Source organism: Coturnix japonica, chromosome 20 (genome assembly GCF_001577835.2).
Source record: "Coturnix japonica isolate 7356 chromosome 20, Coturnix japonica 2.1, whole genome shotgun sequence".
In the NCBI taxonomy this organism is placed as follows: domain Eukaryota; kingdom Metazoa; phylum Chordata; class Aves; order Galliformes; family Phasianidae; genus Coturnix; species Coturnix japonica.
Genome location: NC_029535.1, coordinates 11,258,267 through 11,284,711, shown reverse-complemented (window position 1 = coordinate 11,284,711; position 26,445 = coordinate 11,258,267). Strand labels below are relative to the sequence as shown.

General features: G+C 40.3%; 1 protein-coding gene and 1 long non-coding RNA gene across 6 annotated transcripts; one reads left to right on the top strand and one right to left on the bottom strand.

Annotated features, from left to right (window-relative positions):
- On the bottom strand, positions 1–26,445 carry ZNF217 (zinc finger protein 217). Of its 5 annotated transcripts, none has more exons than XM_015881847.2 (6): positions 26,289–26,445; positions 10,874–12,655; positions 8,666–8,791; positions 6,372–7,964; positions 3,404–3,534; positions 1–2,122 (listed from the first exon to the last, which is right to left on the bottom strand). In XM_015881847.2, the coding sequence occupies exons 2-5, from the start codon at positions 12,261–12,263 to the stop codon at positions 3,425–3,427; spliced, it is 3,219 nt and encodes a 1,072-aa protein (XP_015737333.1). In that variant the 5' UTR covers positions 12,264–12,655; positions 26,289–26,445; the 3' UTR covers positions 1–2,122; positions 3,404–3,424. The 5 variants fall into 5 exon arrangements, with proteins under 5 accessions (XP_015737333.1, XP_015737334.1, XP_015737335.1 ...); XM_015881848.1 differs by lacking the exon at positions 26,289–26,445 and adding an exon at positions 25,890–26,002; XM_015881849.1 differs by lacking the exon at positions 26,289–26,445 and adding an exon at positions 25,485–25,552.
- On the top strand, positions 15,366–16,743 carry LOC107323100. Its single transcript, XR_001559153.2, has 3 exons — positions 15,366–15,453; positions 16,428–16,547; positions 16,657–16,743. It is a non-coding gene; the product is annotated as an uncharacterized LOC107323100 (long non-coding RNA).

Here is a 26,445-nt window from a genome sequence, read left to right as displayed (position 1 = left end):
TTTTGCAAAACACCAAGTCTATATTTACATCCACATGTAATAATATACTCAACTAAAGTGAAATACATTATAAATTAAATGAGTAATGTGTTCCTACTGCTTGACAACTTCCGGTTTCAACAATTAAAACAAAATGGAATGAAATAAATACACAGAAAGAGAAAAAAAATCAACAATTTGTACCTCTCTGTATGAACTGTTACCTCCAAAGAATCATACAAAACCAGTAGTATCCCAATAGTTAATACTGATGGGCAAAGTGTATTCTGAAGTACAGGGCTATGCTGCCATGAAATAGTCTTCGTGGCCATTTTTCTACTTAACCCTCAAGATCTCTACCAAAATAAAAAATCTTGAAGGAAACTGTACCAGCATGAAGAGAGATTAAAAACATCTTAGGCCTTTTTACTTAAACATCTTAGCACAGCCCCATACGTGTTTTAACCACAGAACCTTGGTAAGGTACACAGACGATAGTTACAGCATGCATTCTATAAGACTCATTGGAAAGATCACGCAAAAAAATAGATTAACCATTTTCCAAGTGAATCAGTCTTCAAAAAATAGGCTATAAAAGTGCAAAACTAGGAAAACAAATCTAGATTATGTACATATGGCTCAGCTTATGAACAGAAGAAAGGTAAATAGTGTACAATTTCCTGATACACAGCACTTCATTACATTGCCAGTTTACAGAAACGTTAAAATTAGGTCCCACGTTCAGGAAGTAAGACATACAACTGGAACATCTCAAGTTGCATAATGAAAAAACAAGAGTTTCTAGGTTTTGCTATTTTACATTTTGCTACTTGAGGGAAGAGAGCAAAACAAGCAGTGCAAATTTTCTTTTTGTTGTTTTAGTAAAATATATGGAAGTCAAAGCCAGATACAGAAAAAACGAACTCTTTACAACAGGCTTTATGAGAAGCAACTAGGAATGAAGGTCAAAACACACAACAGTTCTGCTTTACTGGCTGGTAACTGGCCGTCTTCCCTTTACAAAAAATAAACTGCATGTGCATTAGAAAAAACTCTTGTCTTCACAAAAAAATAGAAGGAGATATTCTCCCATTAACAGTTTATTCCTTACTCTGTTTAAACACCCAGCAGATGCTAAAAACCAACATTAAGAAGCTTTCAAGCAGAGAGTCAAGCAGGCTAGACCATAGCCACATCCCTTTTGGAAGTCTGTGGATCCTGTATTCATATTGCAAGCCTGTTTGTGACTTTACAGTTTGGACAAAGGTGCAAAGTAGTTTTCCTCTAAATGTGGTTTAGTAGAAAACTAAACGTTCCAAACATTTAGATTAGTATCGTGTCTCATACAAGTCCTACGTGGTTTTTGTTGGTTTTTTGTTGTTGTTTTTTTTTTTGCTATTGAGGTTCATTTAAGAAACTTCTCTGAACAACAGCAACCAATGCCAAACCAAGAATCCAACCATATTCCAGGAACACCACACTGACAGACTCAAACGTCAAGTATTGCCTCATCCATGCTTTGGAAAGAAGCTGGAAACAACTCCAGAAGGAGAGATCCCTGCTCTTCTGGAAGTACACATTAAGATCTTAACATACGCAAGGCAGATCAGCATAATGTCAGCACCAATGCTTTGATGTTCACAACATTTATAAACTGGACAGTTTCAGACAGTTTATTTGGAAGTTATTTTGAGAAACTAACATAGTTAAACAGGAAAAACAACATATGAGAAACTTTCACCTTTATGAAAAAGGAGCATTAAACCAACAGGATTTCAACTTCTGCATTTACAGTTTACCTGAGGTGCAAGGACGATATATTCTTTCAAAGAAACTCTTTTCAGCAGCGCTCAAGTATGTAAAAATATAATTCCTACCTAATATTTGGTCAATTAATTCTAATGAAAAATACTCCAAGTCAACGTCAAAACATACATTCCCCACACACCTTCATAACCCAATTGTTTAGACTACCTTTTATGGCTATTTGGTATTAAATGTTAACAGAACCAATATTATAGAACTGTAGTGTTTTTATATACAGTACAATCACAGCTTAGTTCAGTAGCTTTCACCATTCACTTTCCTCAAGGGATGAACTGCAGGTATAACTCCACAGAACATGCACTCGTGTCCTTAAGACCTAGAACAAATCAAAAAATAGGGTTTTGTATAGGACTAGAAAATAGCATAACACTCTGGGACAAGGCATCCTTAAAAGAGAAGATAATCTTCACCGTTGTATGAATGCATTTGGAAATTATTATTGCCATATGCAGTCTATCCTGTATTTCATAGCAAATTAAAACTGGCAATCAAGTCTCCTTTTGAACACTCAAACTCCAGGCAGAAATACAGGCAGAAAATTGAGTTAGCTTTTTTTTTTTTCTTCTAAGAAAAAATGCAGAACCAGGCAAAAACTACTTAGTGGGGGACAATAAAAGCAGTAAGATTAGAAGACTATCAAGAAATAAAACAAAGCATTTTAAAAGCTGTCAGCTAGAGGTCGAACAGCTCCACTCCCCTAATATGTAAAAATGTATTTAGGAAAGTCTGCACACTGGTCCAGGTGCTGCAGCATTCAAGAGGTATCTGCTTAAATTTCAACAAGGAAAATGATCCGTGGCTCCGGTTCAGAAAGAGCATACGGATATATTTATTTATAGACTTATTCACTGCTTATCTCCTTAGCAGCTAAGAATGTTGTGAACACAATGGAATTGTGAAGTTCTGAGATTCAGATACAAACTGAAGAGATGAAGCACAAAAATTCAGCACACCAGGCTAATTCTTTTCACTTGACTTGTTTCCCCTAAGAGGCTACACCCATCCCTCAGTCAAACAAAGAAAAAGCTATTTGGAACAACCTCACCAACACACAAAGATAAAGTGTCAAGGAGCTATCAGGAATCCCTTACTTCTCTATGAAGTCTTGTTAGAGGCTGCCCTCGAAATCTTCACAAGTCATATAATGAGTAATGCCTCCATTTTCAGGAAGAACTGACCATTACAACCTCTCAAGGACTAGCAGAGGATTCACAAACTACGATAACAGGCACATCCTCTCATTTTTAGTTCCCCACCCCCATATACTGACACAAGGGGAAAGCCCCTTGGTGAACACTTCCCACTAGTATTGTATCTAATTAGTATATTTATCTTTTTTTAAGAACCTCACTTTCTTTTAGGAAAGAAGCATCTATGCTTTCTTCTATATACAGTGCACAGAGTACACCATTACCAATATTCAAAATAACTAATGCTATACCAATATTTGCGTCACTTTCTAAAAGGGAGAGTTTGCATTTTCAGATGCTCTGGCTCAGACATTGATAACCTCCCATCACACTTATGCAGCACCGTTTGATGTTCTGAGCACATAATGCAATATTTGAGTAACAATTAGTTCAAAAGGTTTGTTTACCGTTTCTCCTGAAGTCAATGATCAAGTCTTCTTGTCACTTGGTCGAAAGCGTGCATTGCCAATGAAACTCTCATAACTTCGCTTTTGCAGCACACTGCTAGATAAGTGTTGGTATGACACTGATCTTTTCCCTGACGAAAATAAATTTAGAGGAGTTAAATTTTTCCTGATGTTCTAATAGGTCAGACATTCAACTAGAAGCAGTTCTATGAGAGCACCCAGAACACAACTCACAAGTAAGGCTCAAGGTGGACAGCTATTCCTTGTCCTCTTAGAAGTTATAGGAAACACAGTATCCCAAACCAGAACAAGGAGAAAAGCTGTAATTTAAGAACCTTGTTCTAAGCTGTTTGCACGCACATGCCAGGTTTTGCTCATATAATGTGCAAGAGATCTCTGCTCAATTCATCTTACAGTGGGGTTCACTTTAAATGAATACCTCATATCATATGATACCTACATATTCATTTCCTGCATTTGTTTGAAAGTAGAACTTGAAATGGAAGACAGGTATACTACATTATTACCTTGATAGCTCATGCAGATATGTAGAATTTGTAACCCCTTAAAAAGTGTTAACATACATACATGAATAACTTTGTTAAGCAGTTCTCAATGTAGTAGACTGGTAGCTTCATATTTACTCAAAATCATTCATTCAGATTTATATACATGAAATCAATGCCTGTTCCAAACCAAGCCTGTGTGGCTTAAGTAAGCAGTCAAAAACTACTTCACAGAATGAAGGAAAAGTCAAGGATCATTTTCCCTCCCAAGATACAAAAAGCCCAACTACCATCTATATTCCATGAAAGCTTTAAATGCAGCATTGAAAAAAACCTAGCAAGCTTTAATTAAATTAAAATGGCGAAGCTAAATTAATATTTCAACAGAATCTACAAAGCCATTGGAGTGTGTCATGAGCAATTGTCTTTAATTTGCAGTCTCTGCCAGATCAATCAGCCAACAGGTTATCCTTGATAGCATGCTGCCATTGCAAAGGCAAGTAATTTGAAAATAACACAAACTGAGTGGTTTCAGAACGTTTCTGTCTCTTCAGGGCAATACAGAGTGGCACAGCTTACAAGCAGTAATAGAAGGCATCATGCTTTAATCAAGCTTGCCAAGTGGAACATATTCTCATGACAACTTGATCCAGCATTTAACATGCAACATAACATGTTCATAGGACCTAAATAATGTTGCCATAAGCACACAGATCCTTAGAGAAAGATTTCTGACATGTTCTTATAATATCACCAAGGTTGATCAAGACTACAGAAACATGTAGTAAACCGCATATATTACCAAGTACCTCCTCAGAATTGCAACTCAGGCAAAAACAAATATGCCTCCAACCATATTAAAAGTCTAATGCTGAGAATTTCCTTGCCTTTACCTTCTCAAAATCAAGATTTGGTTTCATTCACATACTTCGGGCAGAATGGTTGGAAAGCTGGGCAATTAGCCTTAAAAGCCTATGTTTTATTGCACAAGGTGCTTCTTGAAGTTTTTAAGGAAACCCCTATCAAAAGGGTCTTGTTTCACAAGTCTTTTCAACATCAGTAACAGCCATGAAAAGGTGCTTTGAGATGGCACTGCATAACCAGCAATGAAACCTTTATTTCTATGACAATTATACTGTCTAATAACTGTAGGCATAGCTTCAAGCGCTCTAAATCACAAGAAACAATGACTATAATTTTGATTACAAGCTGCTGTCTCCAAGCTCGTACTGTAAAAGAGGAAGAAGTCTACCACAGATTTTTCTGGCTGACAGGTGAAGCTTTCAGAAGAACAACAACGTGGATTCCAATGAAGTCAGTGTTTAAAAATGGTATTGCAGCAGCTGCCAATTCCACAAGCTAACCTCTCTGAGAGTGATGGCAGGAGAAGAGAATTTCTCTATTCTCAAGATAATGCTGGAGAGAAGCAAGATACTGATGCACCAAGTCCAGTCCTTGAGGGTACAGACTTGTCAAGACAACCAAAGCTACAAGATTTTGTTTTCCACCTTCTTATTAACTAAAATTAACATGTTTTTATACAGTATCAAGAGAATTCTCTATAAAATCCTGAATGTTCTCTCCGCTCATCGGGTAGCCATGTCATGAAGCACAAGTCCTCAATCAGTTGACTCGTATGCAAACTAGCATTCTGTTTAGTCCTTAAGGACTCCACTAAGCAATGAGAGCACACATTAAATTCTTAGCAGATAGTAGCATTCTGCCAGGCTTTTTATCAGTGATTATCTATATATTCCACAACTGCACAAATGACTTCTGCACCCAGATAAGAAACAGTATTTCATCCCCTTGGATCCCTAGGAATACCAAGAGGCAGCAGTAACATTTGTCCTTGTGCCTGTCCCTGTGTATTCTGTGTGTTACATGTTCCTCAAGGCAACTAATGGCACAGGTCATCTGACACAGATGACACTTGACAAAACTAGGAATTAACGCTTTCACAACTGTTTCAGTAAGTCAGATATGATCCAAGCTTTGCCTTTCCCAGCCTGGAAGCAGAGCTTTAGCACTTGCCTTCATTTTTCCATAACTCACTAATAAGCCCACAACCTTCATATACACAAAAAACAGAATGAAGTAGGTGAACAGACTCTTCACCATGTATCAAAATGCAGGTTTAGTATATTTGACTTTGCTCTAATCTAAAGCAACATAACTCTGCTTGTTACTACAGAAGTGATCTTGTTGTTTCTAGAGAATGGAAATATTCAAGAGTTTACTTGATACCTTCAGACTACACGAGCATTCATCTGCATACTATTCATTCTTACAACAGAATCTTCTTTTACATTTAAAATCCAGGCACTGACTGTACCTGACAACATGTTTAACAGTGTTTTATTTTCTCTATTATTTTATTGTAGCTGTGCATTTATTATTTCATACACCTTTCTTCACAAAGTTCAAAGACACCTAACTGAGCTAGGATAGAGATACAGTACCTTCTACTGTAGAGCTGGTGACTTGGCCATTGCTAGATCCACAAGAACTGTAAAGTGATCCAGAGCTATATGGCTCGTAAGGTTTGAGGACAGTCAGTACTTTAGGAGGATCAGCATCATCCGAATTCAGAAGCCCTTGTTTGGTTGGCAAAACAGAAGATGCAGGTTTGGTGCGAGAACATTCCTGAGGTAGCAGATTTGCATATCTGTTTGCAACACGAAATCTGCTCGTTTCATATCTTCTGTAATTAGCCACTGCACAGTCACTTTGTTCAATAACTGCCACACTATGTTTCATTCTTTTAGATGACGTTTCACCATATTCTAGATTTGCATTGCCCACAGATTTATTACAAAGATAGTCTCTTCCTCGATGACAAGACCAAGCAGATTCGTTTAGGTGAGAGTCAAGAGCCCCATTCATACTGCTGCTTACTACACCAGATTGGGACATTGTGACATTCAGAGCTTTCATTTTAGATTCAGCTCTTTTCACTCTGTCCAATACTGGAGAGATGCTGGAACTGGAGTGCATTTCTTGCTGAGGTTGTCTATAATTATTTGCCTGAGCTCCAATATTACCTTGCTGTTTATGAAACTTGAGGTTACTCGGGGCTGTGCTGCTTGAATCAGCCATTGCATAAAGAGGGACTTTGTTCTGGGGAGGGTGACACTGCTTGGATTTGCCCGTTTGCAACAGTCTTTGTGGAATAGATGGGGAAGCCTTACTCTTATTAGGATTAAAAGACAGAGGAAGCACATCTTTACCAAGCAGAGCGGGAGGGCATCCAGTGCGTCTGGCTTTGGCTAGAGCCTTGTTTCTATAGCCATTTTTGTTAACGGTGTCAGGATTGTATTTGTGCATCAGCCTCTGGTGCATCATTAGGACCTCCGGGTAGAATGTTCTGTAAGTACAGAATGGGCAGGAGCTGGGTACTAGGCCTCTAGTAGTTGAAACCACTGAACATTCTTGTGAAGTCCCAGTAGATAAGTTCAAGGGCATTTCTTGAGCATCCACCATAAGTTTGTGTTTGGAGTTCTCACAGCACTCTCGTACATCAGTTGTATTTTTTCCATCCTTAAAAGCACAAACATACTGGACGTCATCTCCCTCTGATTCCACAGAAGCCTCTCTCTCTCTTTTATGCGAAGCACTGGGCTGAACTTCCTTTGTTTCCTTCTCAGACTTTAGTTTTTCCAAGTAAGGAGTGGACACATTCTCATGCAATTGAGTCAAACTGTTACAAACGGAACGTTTGATCGATTCCCTAGAATCATTTTTCATTCTTACAAGGATCGTGCTGCCTGTTGCATTATTCAAGGACAGGATTTCCTTTTGCTGCTTTGTGGGTGGGCAGCCCTCAGCATCTTTGGCACCATCAAAAAGCCTCTTCAAATTTTTGGTTTCTTGAGCACCATCAGCAACCAGAAAGAGCTCCGTCTCCTGACTCTGCAATGAAGCTTTGCTGTCACCTTTCGCATCTGCTGCATTATCAGCTTGCCTGTCCTTGTGGTGCCTCTCTAAATGATACCTCAATGAAGTTTTCTGTGCTGCTGCATACTCACAGAATTCACATTTGTACGGTTTTTCACCTGAAACACAGTTTTATCAGTAAGTTTGATATGAAGTCTTGAGTACAATTAAAAACAAGGAGATAATCCAGACTTTAGAACAATAAAATAGATTTGTTTCTTCCCCCTTTCCCACCATCTTAAACCCCAGACTCTAAATCATGTAAAACTGTTTAACTGCTTTTGCTAACTACAGTGACATCTTCTGGTTACGAAGAAGATAGTTCCCTATGCAGAGTGGCAGCTCTGGCGCAGCCGTGGGTCAGCTCCAAAAACTGCATACGTAGCCCTCAATCATACTGCAGGTAACACAGACATCACAGTACTATAAATAGAGCTGTTTAAAAGAAACCCTAATAGAAGTACAATGAGTTTGCTTGGCTACAGACAAGTTTAACTGAAGAATACACAGCTCAGGCACTAGCAACTAACAAATATAATACTTGGAAGTATTTCTGTGTTTTTCTCAGTGTAGAAAAAACAACAATACTTATTTTAAACCTTAAATTTCTAAGAACACAATATAATTGGCCCCAAAGAGATTTTCACTTAGGTCTACAATGCATCCCTTTTCAGATCTTTTTCCCAGTATTAAGAGCAATCTTCATTTCTAACATCAATAATTTTGAAGGCAACTTTGGTTTTACTTAGCCAAAACCAAACATCTCATCCGAGCGGACTCATCACTTTCTTCCCCTCCCATAAAGCTGAAGCCCATTTACCTGTATGAGTTCTGAGATGAATATTGAGGTAATAATTTGAGCGAAAATACTTTCCACAATAGCTGCATTCTCGGGAGGCTCCAAGATTTTTAACTTTTGCTCTTTCCAAAACATCTTCATTTTTATCTTTGAGAGAAAATACAGATACATTATGAAGAGCAAATGCAAGCCTGTAGTCCCTTTCAAGACCAAAAGCAACTATCTTAACTGTCTGTATTAAGCAAAAAGCACAAAAGGAAATACATTGCCAACTCCTGCAATCTGTGAGCATCTTCGGTTCTGCACTGATGTACACTCAGAAAGTAAAATGGTTTAAAAGGTTTCCAGCTGTGTCAAGTACCACAGTGGTTAGTGACTGAAAGGAAGCAGCCCCACAGAATAAACGATGTAAAAATAGGCCTCAAAGAAAAAAAAAACAACATCTAATTCTGTAATAACCTACAAGAAAACACAGGAGAATGGCCTAAAAGAAAAACTCGTATCTGTTAAAACCTGTATTCTTATCTTAAAGGAGACTGCTTGAATAGCAGGGTTACTTGGACTGTAAACCTGCCCCGAGCACCATGGCACAACACAGGATGTTGTCCTGCAGAAGGACGGTAGAGAGGATGCCTGATTATTTCCTTTATTGTAACATTAAGTCTGCACTAATCAGTGAAGTGTCATGCCCAGAAGCAGCAGCTTGGCTTTAAGAAGTAATCTTTCACTACAACTGGGAACGCTTAAGCTCTGACAAACAGGAGCGTGGCAGGGGTTGTTAGTTCTGTGAAGCACGTGGCTCGAGGAACTAATTCAGATAAACTGAAGTGTAAATGAAAGCGATTGCCACTGGAGGGCGGCATGCACAGCTTAATGTCTAACAAAGGGAGAAAGCTCACTCACAAGACACCATTCAAATCAACGTCTTGATGTTTTTACAACTCAAACTGCCAAAGAAGTCAACTTGAGTAAAATATCCATGTCAAAGCTAACTAGAATGCTACAGTGGGAAAATAAAGGAGGAAACGTTTTACTTAACTAAGATGTTAGAAACATGATAGACAGCTTAAAATGATTTTCCAAAGTTACTATGCATTGGAAAGTTTCCATACTGGAAATGCTAAGCATGGCTAAACTGTGGCCAAGAGCAGCCAGAGCAGTTTTAAACAAACAGATAATGTCTCAATAAGCATGACTCAGCATCTCACAATGAAAGCTGTTGTCGTTTCGGATAAGGCGCTGTGAAACAAAACAAGCAAGCTAACATTAGGTAATATATTTTTTTCCTTTGTTATTGGAGGCAACATTAAGGGCAGCACATTACCAGAAACAGAAAACTCAGTCTTGTGTGCCAGGACATTCTGTACGTTGTCTTTTCTAGTGATTATGCAAGTGTCTGCTCCTTAAATGCAGGCTTGAAGCATGTCACACACAGCAGTGCTAGATCAGCTGCATGTCTTCCTGCTATCCTGTTTTGTCCCCAGACATGCAAACTTTATCAATTAAGGAATCATTCAACATTGGTATCACATTTTGCTAAGGCAATGTGAGGTTCAGCATTAACCCTGGGTAACATACACTTTATCTGTTCTATCAGAGAAGAGGAGCTAAGTATATTCCTCTTGCATACACAGTATACCATTATGTACATCCTTAAACAACTAATTTAAAGCTGCTGCTCCTGACACTTGGCCTGCCAGGTTGGACACCATTCAAAGGAAACACACAGCCCATGGATGGGTAGAAAAACCTTGGGACCCTAACAACCACTGATTCTGAGCACTGGACATTTTTCTGCTTTTCCTTATAAGATGCAGAATCAAGTGGGAAACATACAGTGACTTGTTCAGAAATACTACCTTTAAAAACATGTGCTGTACAGGAACACAGTGAATATGCAGTATACCCAGTACAAGTATGTGTCTTGGTGGGGGAATCCCATTATTTCTAGACAGATTGTTATTGAAAGTATTTCAGTAATTCCAGAAACCCAAACCACCACTGCCAGAAGGCCCAACACAGCTTCAAAGACCTGAAAATAGTTGTGTCAGAACATTTATCTCCTTTTCTTATTCTTCCTCTCCTCTCCCCTTTTCTCACCATATTATTTCATATTTCCTATGTAAGTTTATGAAAAATGTCACCAAGACAGACTATGCATTTTTGGCTTTAGGCAGTTCCCAAACAGTAACAGCTATTTCAATCTCATTCCTCAAAAATTCCGCTCACCTAAATTTATTGTTTCTGGAAGTCCATCTTCAGACCCATCTTCAGATCCTCCTTCCACTCGCTCTACTGTTCCATTTTCATCTAGGCTTATTATATCAGTACAGCACGACCTTGAAGCAGCTGAAGTCTCCCCATCTGTCCTCCTATCTCTCTTATGCACTCTAGAATGAAGGACTAGCTGGTGGTATGTTCTAAAGGCTTTGCCACACTCTGAACAGTGTGTTGGTTTCTCTTTGTTCTGGGACAATTTTGAATCCATCTCCATAGAAGGCACTTCAGTGTTGGGATGTTTCAATTTGTGTCGGTATAAGTTACTATTCCCTGTATAACTTCCATTTTTATTTACTTTTGACTTCCCTGTAGATTCAGTCTGGCTGCCTTTATTTGCGTTCCAAATTTCACCAAGTTCTTCTTTATCAGAACATGAGTCATCATTGTCTGTACTTCCTTCTTGTCCTGATTCTTTAGTTTGGCCATGGCCAACTGCAACTTTACCTTTGGTAGCCAGCTGCCATGCTTGATACGTGTTGAATGGATCCAGCTCAGCAATCCATTTCACGGGTTTTTTGTCATTTTCCGGAACCACTTTTGGTCTTAAGTTCAAAAATCGTAAAAACTCTTCTCTTTGAGATGTTTCTTCTACATTGGGATCATCAGTCACCTGGGGGCTTTCGCCATTGGGTGCTGATTCTTTGGTGTGCACTTTACTGTGCTCAAGTAGAGTTTCTTTATTGAGAAATAGGAAGCCACAAACCATACAAATTTTGTAAGGTGATGTTACATTTTCAGTTATATGCTCCTGCACCACCTCATTTATTGTGATGGGGCTTTCAGAACCTTGTTGAAGCTTGTTTCTAGAACCAGGCTTTCCAGTATGTGTTCTCATGTGATTTTTGAGGAACCACGGCTCTTTAAATCTTCTTCCACACACATTACACCAATATGTGAAAGAATCTTTATGCTTTTTCATATGTGCTTCAACATCAAAAGCCTCATCAAATGTTTGTCCACAAACTTCACAACTGAGTTCTTCACTGTCCTTTTCATTGTTTGGAGAAGGCAAATTTGTTCTTACTTGACATTTATCCAGAGGACTGAGATACTCTGCTTCAACACGCAGGACAGCTGGTTCACAGAGAGTAGGCCTATGCTGAGTTAAAACGTGCTTCCCAAGTTCTTCTGGATGTTTAAAGGTCTCATCACAGAACATGCAGTCCAGAGGCATACATCCTTCAGCTTGCATGAGAAATTTTTCTTGCAAGCTTTTGTAAGAAATAGTATTTGTTCCTTTTATTGTCATAGAGGCATCATTGTTCTCCATCTGTGCACCAACAGTACTGGCTATTCCATCCAGTCCATCCATGTATGCCAAGAGAGGCTGAGTTGGCATGTTTCCTGCGTTCTGTTCTCTATTACGTGTTTTTAATGCAAGGTTTCAGTTCTTTGGGGGATGTTCACTGATCACAATAAGGACACTTGTAAAGTTCTCCAACATGTGCTTGCAAGTCTGCAAAGCTCAAAGTCCTCTGCCAGGGAAAAGACTTTTTTCCAGGAGCAAAAGATTATTTCTTCTCCATTTTTACCTGTGTTAACACATCACTCAAAGTGCATCCACTGGTTCCCTCAGTGACACAAATGAGGTTTATTGAACTTTTTCTTCTGATTTTTCAAGTCTGCAGAAACAGTCAGTTGCACTTAGTTTTTCTGTACAAAAACTTAAAATAGTTGCATTGGACAAAACGTACTCGAGGGCAAGTTCAGAGCCACAGAGAACTCCAGCACCTGAAGGAGAGAGAAAGCAACCTGTGAGACTTTTCAAAAGGAGATATTACCTCCCAAATAAAGAAAACTGTTGAGTGCTTGAAAGCACAGGAGGCATTCGTTACTAAGCATCAGTGAGGGACAACTAGAAGACAGTCCAGTGATTTCCTACATACCACATTAGAAATAAACAGCTGTCTTAAACATTCCTCTGTTCCATTAGTTGGGCTACTGCTTTAAGACTGCTATATAATAGCAATACTTCAATCACTATTCTAAACTTGCTCTTACCTAGCTGCGCAAAACTGCTTAAACCATATTTCAATATGTACACCAACTGAAATCCTATCCAAGCCAAAGTAACCTTCCAAAACTTGTGAAACCAGAATTTAGAGCCACAGTAAAACTTTGTTTGTTCAGTAATGGCTGCTGAACAAAATCCCTTCTTCCTCCCACCCCAAGTCTAGCGAGCTTGGAATTAGCACTCACAGTTCTAGTACAAAATAAGCATTAAGTACAAATCCTTCTATTAAGAACTTTGTTAATACCACCACTCAGAGCCATTAATATCCACAGATTTACAATCTCCGTCACAATTAGATCATCTCAAAGTCTGAAACAGTTTAATGATAGTGTTCCTTGGGCAGTAGTTTAGTATTAAAAAAAAATCATCCAAGAGGCCAACTATTACACTTCCAAAGGAAATGCTTCCCATTTCAAACTGCATGCAACACCAAATGTGTGTTTGATTATACTCCAAAATGAAAGTTTAGAATTCCATAAGTTTTAAGGAGGCTGTGATATTGTTAATTACAAGTACCTTTAAATTTTTTGAACTCACAAGAATTAAGAAGTTCACCAGCAGCAATTAATTGCTGCCACTCTTGTAGGGCAGAGAAATTAATAGCTTTGGAGTTCAGGATTCCACTTAATCAAATGTTGGTGTAAGGGAAAGATTTACCAGAGTCCCACATGCTCACATAAACTGAATGGGAAACATCCGCAGACAAAACCTTCCCAAACACAACTATCTAATCAGAAGAATGCATTCAGAACTTGACTCCAGCCTCAGACTTTCACTAATTATTCTGTAAGCAAAACTGGTCAACTACCCACGTCAGCTGAATTAACAAGTCTCAAAACAAAATGTGCTCTATGGCTCACATAATAGAAGACAGTATTAGCAAAGTATGTTTTTAGAATTCTTCTTTCCTGTTACCTTACTTAAGGGGAAATAGAAACATTTCATTTCAGCCAGTGAAAGGATAACCATTCCAAACAGATCATGTAATAGATCAGGCTACAAACAGTTGGAGCAGGCAAAGACACTGCACTACTGTGGTCCCAGCCAAGGTTACTTGCCCCAGCTTTTCCTGACAGCTTTCCTATTCAGACAACAAGTATGGTCTTCAGTTATTAAATTTCACTTCAGTTTAGGGGAACTCAGCAAAACATTGCCAGGAATAGTAGACAGAACACCTCAAAAACATCCTCTCACTACTCTGTGCCCCAGTCCTAGGAATATTCTTTGGTTTCAAACTCGAAGTCAGCTTCTTTTCCTACCATCATACTAACAAAAGAAAATCCTGAAGCCTATAATAAAGATTTTATATATATATATATATATATGTTAATTGCTAGTACAGTTGCCAGCTGATTGTATTCATCTTTTCCTTACACCAGAAATTAATATTCTTGTTGTCCAGTCATCTAACCAAGGGCTAGACAACAATTCATTTGAGTACCAGGAAGCCAGTGGCCCCTTCTGGCTTCTTAAAGCTCAAAAGACTATGCCAAAGGCTCACAGCACGTCACAAGTCAACAGGAAGAACAGAGAGAACTGGGTGGAAGGGTAGGGAGTGGAAGGGGGACCGAGCCACCGGCTGATGGGAGGGCAACAGCAGAACCTGAATTTGCTGCAGCCAAAACATCTCTTCACCAACCAGAGCCTTTATTCCCATTTTTTTGTTGTTGTTTCTTTAATCATTGTCATGATTAACACTTCCTCTTTTCATAAGGACTCCAAACTCTTTTGTAGCAGGCAGATTCAGCCTGTGGTATGACACATCTGAATTGCTTCTGCTGCAGCCTTTGCTCTTGCCTTATCCTTTCAGTCAGTTTTAGCTTTCTGGCTTCCACTCACCATTAAATAGGCAGGTGGAGAAGCTATAACAAAAGTTTGAAGCTGAAGTATTCAAAAAGCTTACCTTTTTCATAAAGTATAAGGAAAAACATATCAAAGGGCACTGCTTAGCATGTTTTCATGTTCCAACTTGCTGTTTTGTTCCATTTCTACCGTAGTTTTAAGAGGTATTTTTGCACAACAGGATAACATGCTGCAGCACAGCTTATGTGCCTAAATGGTGGCTATATGCCTGAAAATAATTTATTTGCAAACTAAAATGAACAGCTACTTTTGAAAGATTCCTAATTGCCTCTAAGGAATAACTAGGCAAAATTGTAGAAGTGAGCTTAGAGAGTTTAACATATCTACTTTTGCCTACACAGGTACATATTCTGCAGTAGTAGATAAGGATCATACCCCACAAAGGTCACAGGCACTACTGGGAAGGAAGTGTCCCCAATCCCACGCACTGAATTGCTGAGATCCATCAGTTACACCCTCACTCCTGCCTGAGAACACAGCAACTGCCACCCAGCTACACCCCCCACCCTGCAGTATTATGACATAAATGCACAGAGCAACAGTAGAGATGTCACTGTGGAGAGAACACAGATGAAGGACATCAGAAATCCACACCATCTCCCACCCTACGAGGAGCAATATTTCAGCATTCAGGAAAGAGATGAGCAGAGAAGTTGGTCTATTTCAACATCACCTCATTTCAGTGCATCAAAGCAGAAAAATTACTTAACTGTCTAAAAAAACAAAACCAAACAAACCTGTCCTCACAACTACATGTATAAACACCCAGCATACAGCTGGCACGTGGATCACGAGAAGAGTTTTACAGAACTGTATGTCCAAATTTATTGAGTATCGATAGACTTTAATAAACCCTTTGTAGAATCGTTCCATGGCACTCCGAAGCTGAGCACACACCCACCAACCTCTGCTGGCTGCTGAATGTTTTCCAGGCTTCTGCTGTATTTCATAGGGGGGTCTGAGCAGTTGTGAAGGACTGGTCACAGCTCACCCTCTAGGCAGCACTGCAAAGCAGAGCAAGATATTCCTGGCCTGAAACCTAAAAGGCCCATCCACAGTTCAGGCAACTATTTTTCTTGGAAATGCTATTCTGTACAAGAGATAATATCTATGGATTTAAAAAGAAAATCTTGCAGGTAGAATTTCTGAAGGAATCTGCAAATGCATCTAGACACTACTATTAATGTCAGAAAGAAAACTGGAAAGCTGTAGTCTTATTTCATACTTCACTGTGATTAGACAAATAGCTCTCTGAAGCAGGGCACAATTTTATACTCACTGTTTAAACAAGCTAATGTATGCTTAAACTATAAACCAAGTATGTGCCCTAGGATTTTACCCATTAAAGAGAAAACAACCTTCCTAGTGAAGATAGCATTATACCTTGGACCTGAGGACCAAAAGTGCTGATCAATTACATTCCTGTTCTTCAGAACGCTGTAGGTACCAGTAAAACAGCAAGAGTTGCTACAGTTCTGCATTGGGAAAGCAGACAACCTGTAGTTCAGAAGAGCACTGTAACTACTTTGCCAGAATAGAGACTTTCAGGCATAAAAATAAAAACAAAAAACAAACACAAACAAATACACTGTATCTGGGGCAGCTTCTGTCATCTTTCACTTTCAGGAGACAAAAAGGGAGGGACAAAAAGAACAGGACAACACCAGTATTAGACAGCCGGAGACCTGAAGCAAAACAGCAGACTAAAACAGGAAACGCTTCCTTCCAACATCTGAAGAGAAAGCTGTAAGTTTGCCACAGATTAACCTTTAAGTTGAAAATAGAGGATGACTCTCTCTTCACATTTCAGTGAGTTCACATTCAGCCTTCTGACTTCCCTCTCCACCATTTGCAGACAATAACGGGCATCCCCAGCAGTAATAATGGGGATCCCACCTTGCTCTGTGCTCCTGGATACCTCCTGTGGGGTCACTACCAAAAGTGACAGCTCTTCCCAATTAAGAGCACTGCCTGCTGAACTCCATCCTTCCAGCAGCCCAGAGTACTGTGCAAGCTGTAGTTCACTAAAGTCATATTTGACCGTGTGGTCTTTAATCAAATACTTCAATGTGTCTGCAGCAATATCCATCATATTTACGAACACCACAAAACGTATATAAAAAATTGAACTCAACAGATGAGAAGGTTTTGTTTTCATCATGGCTGCCATACAACCTGACAACCACACCAAAAAGCTGCTGCATATAAATAGATTTTTAGAACAGACTAAGTTTTAATTAAGTGCCCGTAGAGAAGTTTAATTTACTTTCATTAAATTACACAATTGAAGACTACATGTTTCAGTCTGAAAGATTTCTTTGGGAAATGACCTATCAGTAGTAATTTTATTGCATTTCTACTTCCTGCATTTCAAAATTTCCATGAATATGTAATAAAAATTCTAGACACACCTTTCTGAGAATAGCAAAGTCCAACCATTGAACTTCTTGCTTCAGACACCACAGAGCACTGGGACTGAGAGCTGCATGGCAGGTAACAGGAAAAACAACTACACCTCGCTAGTTGGGTGCTGGCAGAAATAACAGTTGTTCAACTGTAAAAACTAACTGGAACAATTACAGAAGTTCAACTAGTTCCTGCAACAGTTTCTTAAAAACAGAAGTGAGAAAACTAGAAGAGAGTTACAACTAAGTGATAAGTTACTTTTGTACATCCTACACAAGAAGTGCCCAGACTGCTACCCCAGCAACCCCATAACAGACCCCCTAACCCAAGGGCAGCAACAAGCTGCTACAATGCACTGCTTCCAGGGTTTCTTTCAGTGTCCTATGGAAACTCCACAGTCCCATGCAGCCCACTGTCAGGAACACATTCCTATCCTGAAAAACTCAGGGTGCCAGTTGCTGTAGTTTAGCTGCCATTGATTGGTTGGTCTTGTAACCATGTTTCTTTCACCTGAGACACTTTCACAGAAGTCAGCTTATTTTCAAAGCATTCCTTCAGTTTCCCCCATCTTTCAAGATGTTTCAGAAGGATAAAGACATTCAGCTGTTTGTCTCAGTACTTTTATACTCAGAACAGGTTCCTCCTCTTCAACACTGCTAATGAAAGATCTCATTCTGCTGCTGGTTTATGGGAACCCACTGACAACTTACTGAAGCACCTTTTGTATTGCTATCTACAGATTTTGCTTCTGCAGAATAGTTGTTCCCATTCTGCCTTGAGAACACACACAAACTAATTAACAGCACTTTCTCTTTACTGAGATGCCCCCACATTGCCTGCAAATAAAAAATACCTTATAGGGATTATTTATTTCAGCTGGGAACAACTACATTCAGAGGCAATACTGACCATGGAATAGCTCGTGCATAACTACATCAGACTGTTCCTTTTTAAAGGAAAAACTAAGTCCAGGCTTGCTTATTTCATTTAGCTCTTACTCCCTCTCTCAGTGCACAGTGAAGTCAGTTCCACCACACCTGGCATGCACAGAGGATATTAGGTAGAAATCCCATCCCCGTGTGGCTACTAGCAATGTTCAAGAGCTACAGACTCTGGAGATAGTGCCTGCAGAGTCCTGTGATGTCCACAGAACCCAGTAGTGACAACAGGTGCCAAGCGTTCACATCTATGTTTCATCACAACACAAAGCAAGAAGTCACTGTGAGGTCCTAATTCACCCACTGCTTCCAAACCTTAGTCAAATGACCAGATACACAACATTTCAAGCTTGATTCTTCAAGTCTTTGGACTTGTATACATCAAACAAACAATATCCTTCAGGTATTTCCTAAGAAAGGCACATCACATCTCACACAGTCCCTTTCTTTCCCATCCCAATTTAAGGGACAGCAGCCCCAAAACATAGGGAATACATTATTTGCATCATAGACTGAGATCTTATTTATTCCTGAGAGAGTACCAATGCCCACCTGCAAGCGACTTGAGCTGAGCACTGGAAAGCCATAACACTGGCATAGAAAACTTCATTTTGCAGAACAGTGGTAGTCAGCTTTTGTTCATAACACTATAGGAAGCCAGTAATGTACTCTATGTTACTGTGTGTCCTGTTGCCTTCCAGGGAAGGGAAGAGCTACTCCCTTCGACATTCTGACTGTAAATCATTTAACAACTTCCCAGTTCACCTCCATTTTAACAGAGTAGCACGAATGCACCTAATGTAGCTTCCCATCCACATTTTTTTTTTTCTGCCATGTGTTGCAATAGAAAAATCTTCTATTAAGAAGTTTGTTAATAGTTCGTTCTGATAAAGAACTAGCATGAGAACTTTTAAAGGAAATGGAGATCTAGGGGGAGGAAGAGAGTTGGTTTGTTTCAGTTGCAGGAAAAGATCAAAACAAAGATGTTCAGGTTGAAAAGAGAACATAAAAGATGACCCCAAATAGGAATTTCCACTCCCTAAATGCTGCACATCCTTAAGGCCCCTTGTTAGTCTTCATCTTTCAGGCCTGAAGTTTTCAAAGTTATTCTAAACCTTAATTCTTAGAGAGGTTTTCAGAGTTTATCATTTCACCCTCTAAAGGAGAGGCTATTTTGTTTCCCTTCAGTTACAGATCCTTGCAATGCAACTGCAGAGTTTTCCAACACAGCGGAGATGAGACAATTCATAAAAGCAGATCTGAAGAAACAGACATAAGCCAGAATGCAGGAGTGTTATTATGCAGGCACTTCTCCACACACACTTCAGAAAGATTTTGTATTAAAGCTCTTTTGTAGTCAGATAAGACAGACAAATATGCAAATCAATTTCCTCCAGGAATTTAATTACCAGTGGAAAATAACTAGCAGTTAATAGTGAACAATATTAGGAAAACTCCCTCCCCCCATTTCAGACATCTATACTGATAGAAACAAAGGATATCCTTTCTCTAAAAAACCTTTTCCTGCAGTCCCCTTTTCTTTAAGGCTATATGTCTGCTTTGGCAGGGGATGGATAAGATGTACATGTCTCCTCAGTGAACTGAATGCCTCTTCCACCAAAAGATGTAATTATTCTTTTTTAAAGCAGAAAACATATAAGCTTGCATCACTTTGCACATGTTTTTCCTCCACTGAGCAAGAGTAAATATAAAAGAGACTAATTCTTGGCATGAAAGGAGGAAGTGCTACAAGTAAGTGCTGACTTTTAAAGTTCAGCAGGACCAATCCAACAGATTTTTCCAGATTTTTCCCTTTCTCCCCCCACTCTGAGTAGGAGAGAATTTCTCAGGGACCGCAAAACCAAAGCTGACTGTAGACACTAAGAAGCAGCCAACACCTGTTGTGGAAAGGCTGAAAGACAAGAGCAATCCTATTCCAAATAAGTCTGGGACAAGTTTCACCACTGCTACAAGATGATGCAACTTCATTAAATCAAGAAGTTACGTGCACTTAAACTGGCAGTGACCCCTTACCTGACAAAACAGTTTATTGTTCTCTCCACAACAGGTAAAGACTCTTCACTAAGAGAGTGATATATTTTTGCTGTTGAATCAGTTTCACCTTACATAAACTGCCTTATGTTTAGTCTTGGTTTCCATTTGAAAGAAGATATTTTCGGAGGCCTTAACAGCAAATTAGATTGTTCTTCCCCTCCCTCTGCTCTCAGCCCCCCCCCCCCACCTTTTGGCAAGAGGGATGTTAGATCTCTCCAACAGCCACCACTACAAAGAAGTGGTAAACTTGGAGTTTACCAAATTAGACTTAATTTCTTATTACTCAAGAGGCAGGAGTTCCTCTGTAGCAATTATGGGGAAGTTGCATCCCTTTGGGCAGCATAAGTGAAATAACAGGAAAAGAGATTCTTCACTATTCCTGAATTGGAGAGAAGAGTTCGCTTTGTTTGGGATATTCATCTTCCCTCGCCTTCTCACCTGATTTCAACTCTGAATCCAACTCTTACCAACACAGTGGTGCACTGGCAGAAAAAGCAGCAGCTTCCTATCCCACCCCTCTGCAGAGCAGTGACTTTGAAGTTGTCACTTTCAAACATATCCACAATTATGTATTGGCAGAAATCAGTCCTGAAAGATGGAAAAATGCACACAGTCTGGTGGAAAGACATTTACTTCTACTAAGTCCTTCCCTGGCCTCAAATCTGAAGATACAAAAATAGCAATGCATTTGAAATACACATTTCTTCCATGAAGGTGGGAGTTCTTCCAGAAACCAGTGCCAATTGATGGAGATTCAAACAGTTTTAATTGCCTGGTACTACCTTAATTATCCTGCACTAGTGAACTGGAGGGACACATGTGATAACCAACACATGGCTTCAGAGTGACAAACTACCCTAGGAAGCAAAGCCAGCATCTACAAGAAATGGACCTCTCCAGAGAGAGGAAATAGGCAAAACTTCTGTACACTTTGTCTTTGTAGCAGGTTAGAAACAAACATTAGAGCTAAACAGAAGTCGTGGCTTCTCTGGACCAATTTTATATCCATTCTCCTACTGGTATTACACCCCATAGTCTTTGGAGCACATCTAGTTTGCTTCTTCCTATCTACACAGCAGAAAGCAACTGACCTAAGTCTTCACTTCATCAGTTTCATCTACCACTGCAATGAAGTGTAAGCACAAAGGCCTTCATATCCCTTAGGTAGTTTATGTCAGAAGCAAACTACACTACACTCTTACACAGAAAAATGCAAGTATGCTTATTGCACATAAACAAATTCATACTTGGATATTTTCAGTTGCATAAAAACTCTATAGAGGGTTTTCTAAACTCTGTCTTTCCTTACTCTAAAGTGCAAAAAATCCCTATCCAGACAATTATTCACTTACTCTTGGATGAGTTTCTGCTCAGATCTTGAAGTCTCACTGCACTACATAGATTTTCCTGTGAATTCTAACCACGTTTCCTCTTGTACTTTCTTTTGAAATTCTCAGTGCAGTCAGATAAACAATTCAAACTTCTGCAATGAACTCAGACACTGTGCACACAAACAAGTATGCCTCAGATTTTTGACTTATACCTCATTTTCCTCAGCACCTCCATTGGTTTACTAAGAAGTTCTACGTCTCTCCTGTTACAACACATGGTTTGTCCTGTCCTCCCTCCCCCACCCCAATAGAAAGAAAAAAAAATACAAAAGAAGAGGAAGAATCACAAAAGCAACTAATCCATGAACTATAAGTTATAAACCTTTGACTTTGGTCAGAGCATGACAGTAGAAATTTCAATATAGTTTCCTCCTCTTTGGCAGAAGAATCAAAACAATAAAAGCAATAAAACAAGATTATTTGGGAATTCCCCTGAAAAAGTTAAAAACAACCAAACCTTTGGGAGAGTAGCCTTAATTTTGGAGGTAGATGAGAAAATAGGCAAAGTTCGCTTAGCAAGGTTTTGTGTTTGTTTTTTAATTAAAACACAACCCAGTGAGGATCTTACACAGCTTGGTCATATCCTTTTCCTTACTTTTGTCTTCAGTTGCAAATCTCCCGTGGTATGAGTCACATCTCTCTCCAAGCAGCATTGCATACAGTAGGCAGCACAATCCCCCGCCCGTATTAACACACCAGAAAGAAAAACTCTTCTCAACTTTTTTTTGTGACTAAAGTTACCTTAAAAAGGAGGGTCAAGGGTCAGCAGAAATGACCCAGAGCCTGTTAAAAGTCAGTAACAGTTTGAAATAAATGCAATTATGAGATGTGGAAAGAATATCTTACTGGAATGCTGATGTTCTAAATCCAGAGTCTCAAAAATAAGAGGGCTGAGCTGGCAAATGGCAGCCCTGCTGCAACCGAAATGCACTATCTTGCTATATTTAAAGACAATACCTCAACAGTTAAGTATTGGAACATTTTAAGTGAGATAAATAAGCATAAGACACAGGCAAATATCCTCGGTTATTTAATCATCCTGAAAGCAGCGTGGAAGTGTGAGGGGGAGTTCAAAGGTCAAACTCTTCTTTCAGCTGCTCGCAAAGAAAAGAAAGCTTAGCCCATTTTACCTTAGGGAAGGGAAGGGGGGCCGGGGCTGTTCTTTCCATATGCCAGTACTAGTTACACATTTCATAACACAGGAAAGAGGGAGTGTATTTACATATACAGTGCATGGAATCTTTTACTAGGACAATGAATTCCATATCAAGATCCAGGTTGAAAGAGTTGGGACAAAAGAGTCCCAAAGAACAAAGGGAAGTTAAAATTTACTTAGCGTTTCCCCAAAGCTACAGGGGGAGGAAAAAAATTAAAATCTGAGAGTTTGTAATTAAGAGCTTATTGTAATCACCATTTTGAAAGTCAAGTGAAACCTCACAGTTCCCTTTTGAAATTACTTCCCCCAAACACGGTGCTAACTGAGAACCCCCGCTCACTTAAAACGTGATACTAATCTATCACTGCAGCTCTAAATGGAAGCACACAGTGAGGAGAAGATACTTTCTGAAGGTTACAAGTACTCGAAAGGAATTTTTAAATGTGATCTCATGAAAGGGGAAACCAAAATGAAGTAACCTTTTGTAAGACAGCCTGACAAAGGTGCTAAGGTTTATTAGCTTCCTCTTCCTAACCCCCCCCCCCCCCCCAGCTGCTACCTAAACAAAGAAAGACATATTCCCTTAAAATGAAGGGGGAAAAAAAAAGCCCTCTAATCCAAAGCCTGGGAGCCATTCTGTAAAGACTACTTAATGTGAAACTTTGTTTACAAGATACAAATATAGCCCTCTCACCACATTCAAAACCAGAAAACATCCACTTATTTAAAGAAATACTTTTGCTATTTTGATCAGCGAGAATGTAGGTACTCATTTTAAATTTAAATTGAGCTCAATAGTGCCATGTGAACACTTTAAATTCATGTATGATATGCACTGTTTGAGAATGTTTAAACAAAGGAAGTAGGAAAAGCCTCAAAATACACAGTAAAACTTAATGACTTCAATTTAAAAATACATACTGATTGCAGCACGTCGGATTATTCTCCTCTGCTCACAGGCAGCCTTCAGAAAAGGGTGAGCGCAGGCAGTGGAGTAATTTGTCCCACTGGAAATTCTGTATAAAACATCTACCTAAAATAAACAAGGCTTCGCAGCAAGAATCGTCAACTGCCATTAAGGACACACCTTAAAGTTCTTACCACACAGTAACTGAACAAGTACAAACTAGTGGTGACTGCTCGCTACTTTTGTCTGAAAAGTTAATGAGATCAATTCATCCCTCAGTATCAGATCTTAAGATAGTTTTCCTAAAAAGGCAAGAGACAAACAACCCCCAAAGACGAATAGCCAGCACTGGGTGCCCGATGTGTTATCAGAACGCCCGAGGTTCTTATAAATACGCATATAAATATTAACATTTAAACCTGACACCACCTAATACTAGAAGGTAAAACGCTGAGAACGCTGCTGCTCGGGTACTGGAAGGCAGCTGTTGTTCCCCTGCCTTTTCTTTTGTTGTGCTTAATCTCATGTCAAGTCATTCAACCAACTCCAAAGCGATGAAGACATAATTGAACAACCTTAACTAAAAGCTGATCTACTGTTCTTAAATAGCTCCAGATATCGTTTAACGATTCGAGAGGACGCAGATATTTTAAAGGAACCTATAGAATTGAAATGGGCAACTCTGGTGCATGCAGAAGAGTTGCCTGGCTGCGGGCCAAGCCAATCAATAATCACTGTAATAACCGCGTTTCTGAAGTTATTCTCTTTTCCTATTCATCACTCCCAAAACTTAAAAGGCAGCATTTCCAAACGGTGCTAATCTCCAGCACGACCTGCTAAGATGTGAACCCTAGACTCATCTCACACAATTACAGTAGTGCTCATTTTCAAAGCCATGGCAGGAAGGTTAGCGATCACAAAGGCACATTCCTGCCACAGATCCTAAAATATTGACTCTGTTACAGAACTAGTTAAAGGGGAAGAAAAAAAACACCTCCTCCACCCTTCCCCTCCGCCCTCCCCCTGCCAAAGAATGCAGCTTATCCTACTTATTTCAAACCGTCCTTCTGCATTATCCAAGGAAACGCTTAAACCTCAGTGTGGACATCACAAATTAAAGTCTTAGCCGTATTCCCAAACCTACAGTAAATAAGAGCTCCTAAGAGCAATAAAACATGGCGTTAAAGCATTTGCAAGCCATTGTCATAGCACCGAGCTCCGATACCTTTGCAGACACAAAACCAGCCCCCCCCCCAGCACGAGCATGGAAGCACTGGTCAGCAAGTCAATGCCTGCTATTCAACTTGTAGTCAGGCGTTTGAGTTCTGTGTCTTCCAGATCATATCACTGCCGCGTTTCAGGGCCTAATAAAACGTGAAGAATGATATGTTCTCTTTCTAACCGCATTTGAAACTGCGTTATTTCCCTCTCCTCTTTTTCACGCATTCTTACAAAAACTTCCTTTTTCACATAGTTCTATAAGAAAACATCTCACTGCACCTCCTGCAGTTCCTATTTCTATTTTCGATTTTCACTCTGTGCTTCTGCTGCTGCCTCCCCCTCAAACCCACCGCTGGAAACTGGGGTAAGTTTGAAAGCTCTCAAGGTCATTCCAGAAACAACAACAGAAAAATGCTGTTGCCTTTAAAAAAAAAATAAAGAAAGAAAAAAAGGAAAACAACAAAAAAAACCCACCTTTAAGCACACAAAACCCCCAGCCTAAACCCTTTTCAAATCCAAACGCCTTTCATCAGCAGATCAATAACACAGCATAAAGATTTTTGTTCGCCACCACTTCAAAACTATTACGCTCCAATTCAAGATACTTACAGGAGTCACAGCACGTTTGGGGGTGGCTCATTAGAGCACAGAGCTCACTCTGCTGCAGGTTTCTGTGTGGGGAACAAACAAAAACCCCACACCCAGAACAGAAAGTCCGGTGGGTATCACGGAACAGAGTGAAATTCAATCCGCAGATATCCCACAATTTTATTGTCCTCGCTTGGCAACGTCTTTTGTTGCTCCAGAAGTCAGTTGGAGCTTATTTATTTATTTCCCAAACTTCCTATTCCCCCCTCGAAGATCAGTAAATAAGACGAGAAACGCGATGCCAAGACACGATCGCGGCTCAGCCTTCAGAGGAGGGAGGCAAACAACACAAAAAAAGCTGGCAGAACGGATCAATAAACTTTTCCTTCCCTTCCCCCCCCCCCCCCCGCCCCACGAGCCACTTACTACAGAGCCTTCATCCAGGCACATCTCGGCTCACAAAGGAGCTCAGCTCCGCTCTCTCCCCTCACCCCCAGCTCGGTGGGGCCAGGTATGGGGTCGGAGGGGAACACCTGAACGGGGAGCGGCTCGTTACCTGCTGCTGCTCCGCCAAAGGAGGGGCCAGGCCGCTCACCTGCCCCCCACTGCCCCCGCCCTTCCTCCTCCTCCTCCTCCTCCTCCTTCTCCTCAGCCCCCCCCCCCAGGGCCGGGACGGCGCCCGCGGCCTCACACTCGTGGGCCCCGGCAGCCACACGGCTCCCTCAGGTGCCGCCGCGTGAGGGGAATGAGGAGGAAGGGGGAAGGGGGGGGGGGGCTGGGGAATGGAAGGAGGAGGGGGGAAGCCGACCCTCAGACCTCCCTCACCTGTGCCTGAGCCGCCTCCCCGGCCGGCATGCTGAGGTGGGGCAGGAGGGAGGAGGGAAGCGAGGGGCGGCCGCCCGCGGTGCCGCCGTAGCCCGGACTCGGCGGCGCTGGCTCTCGGGGCACTGTTTGTAAACCGCTCCCGCCGCAGCTGTTGCTC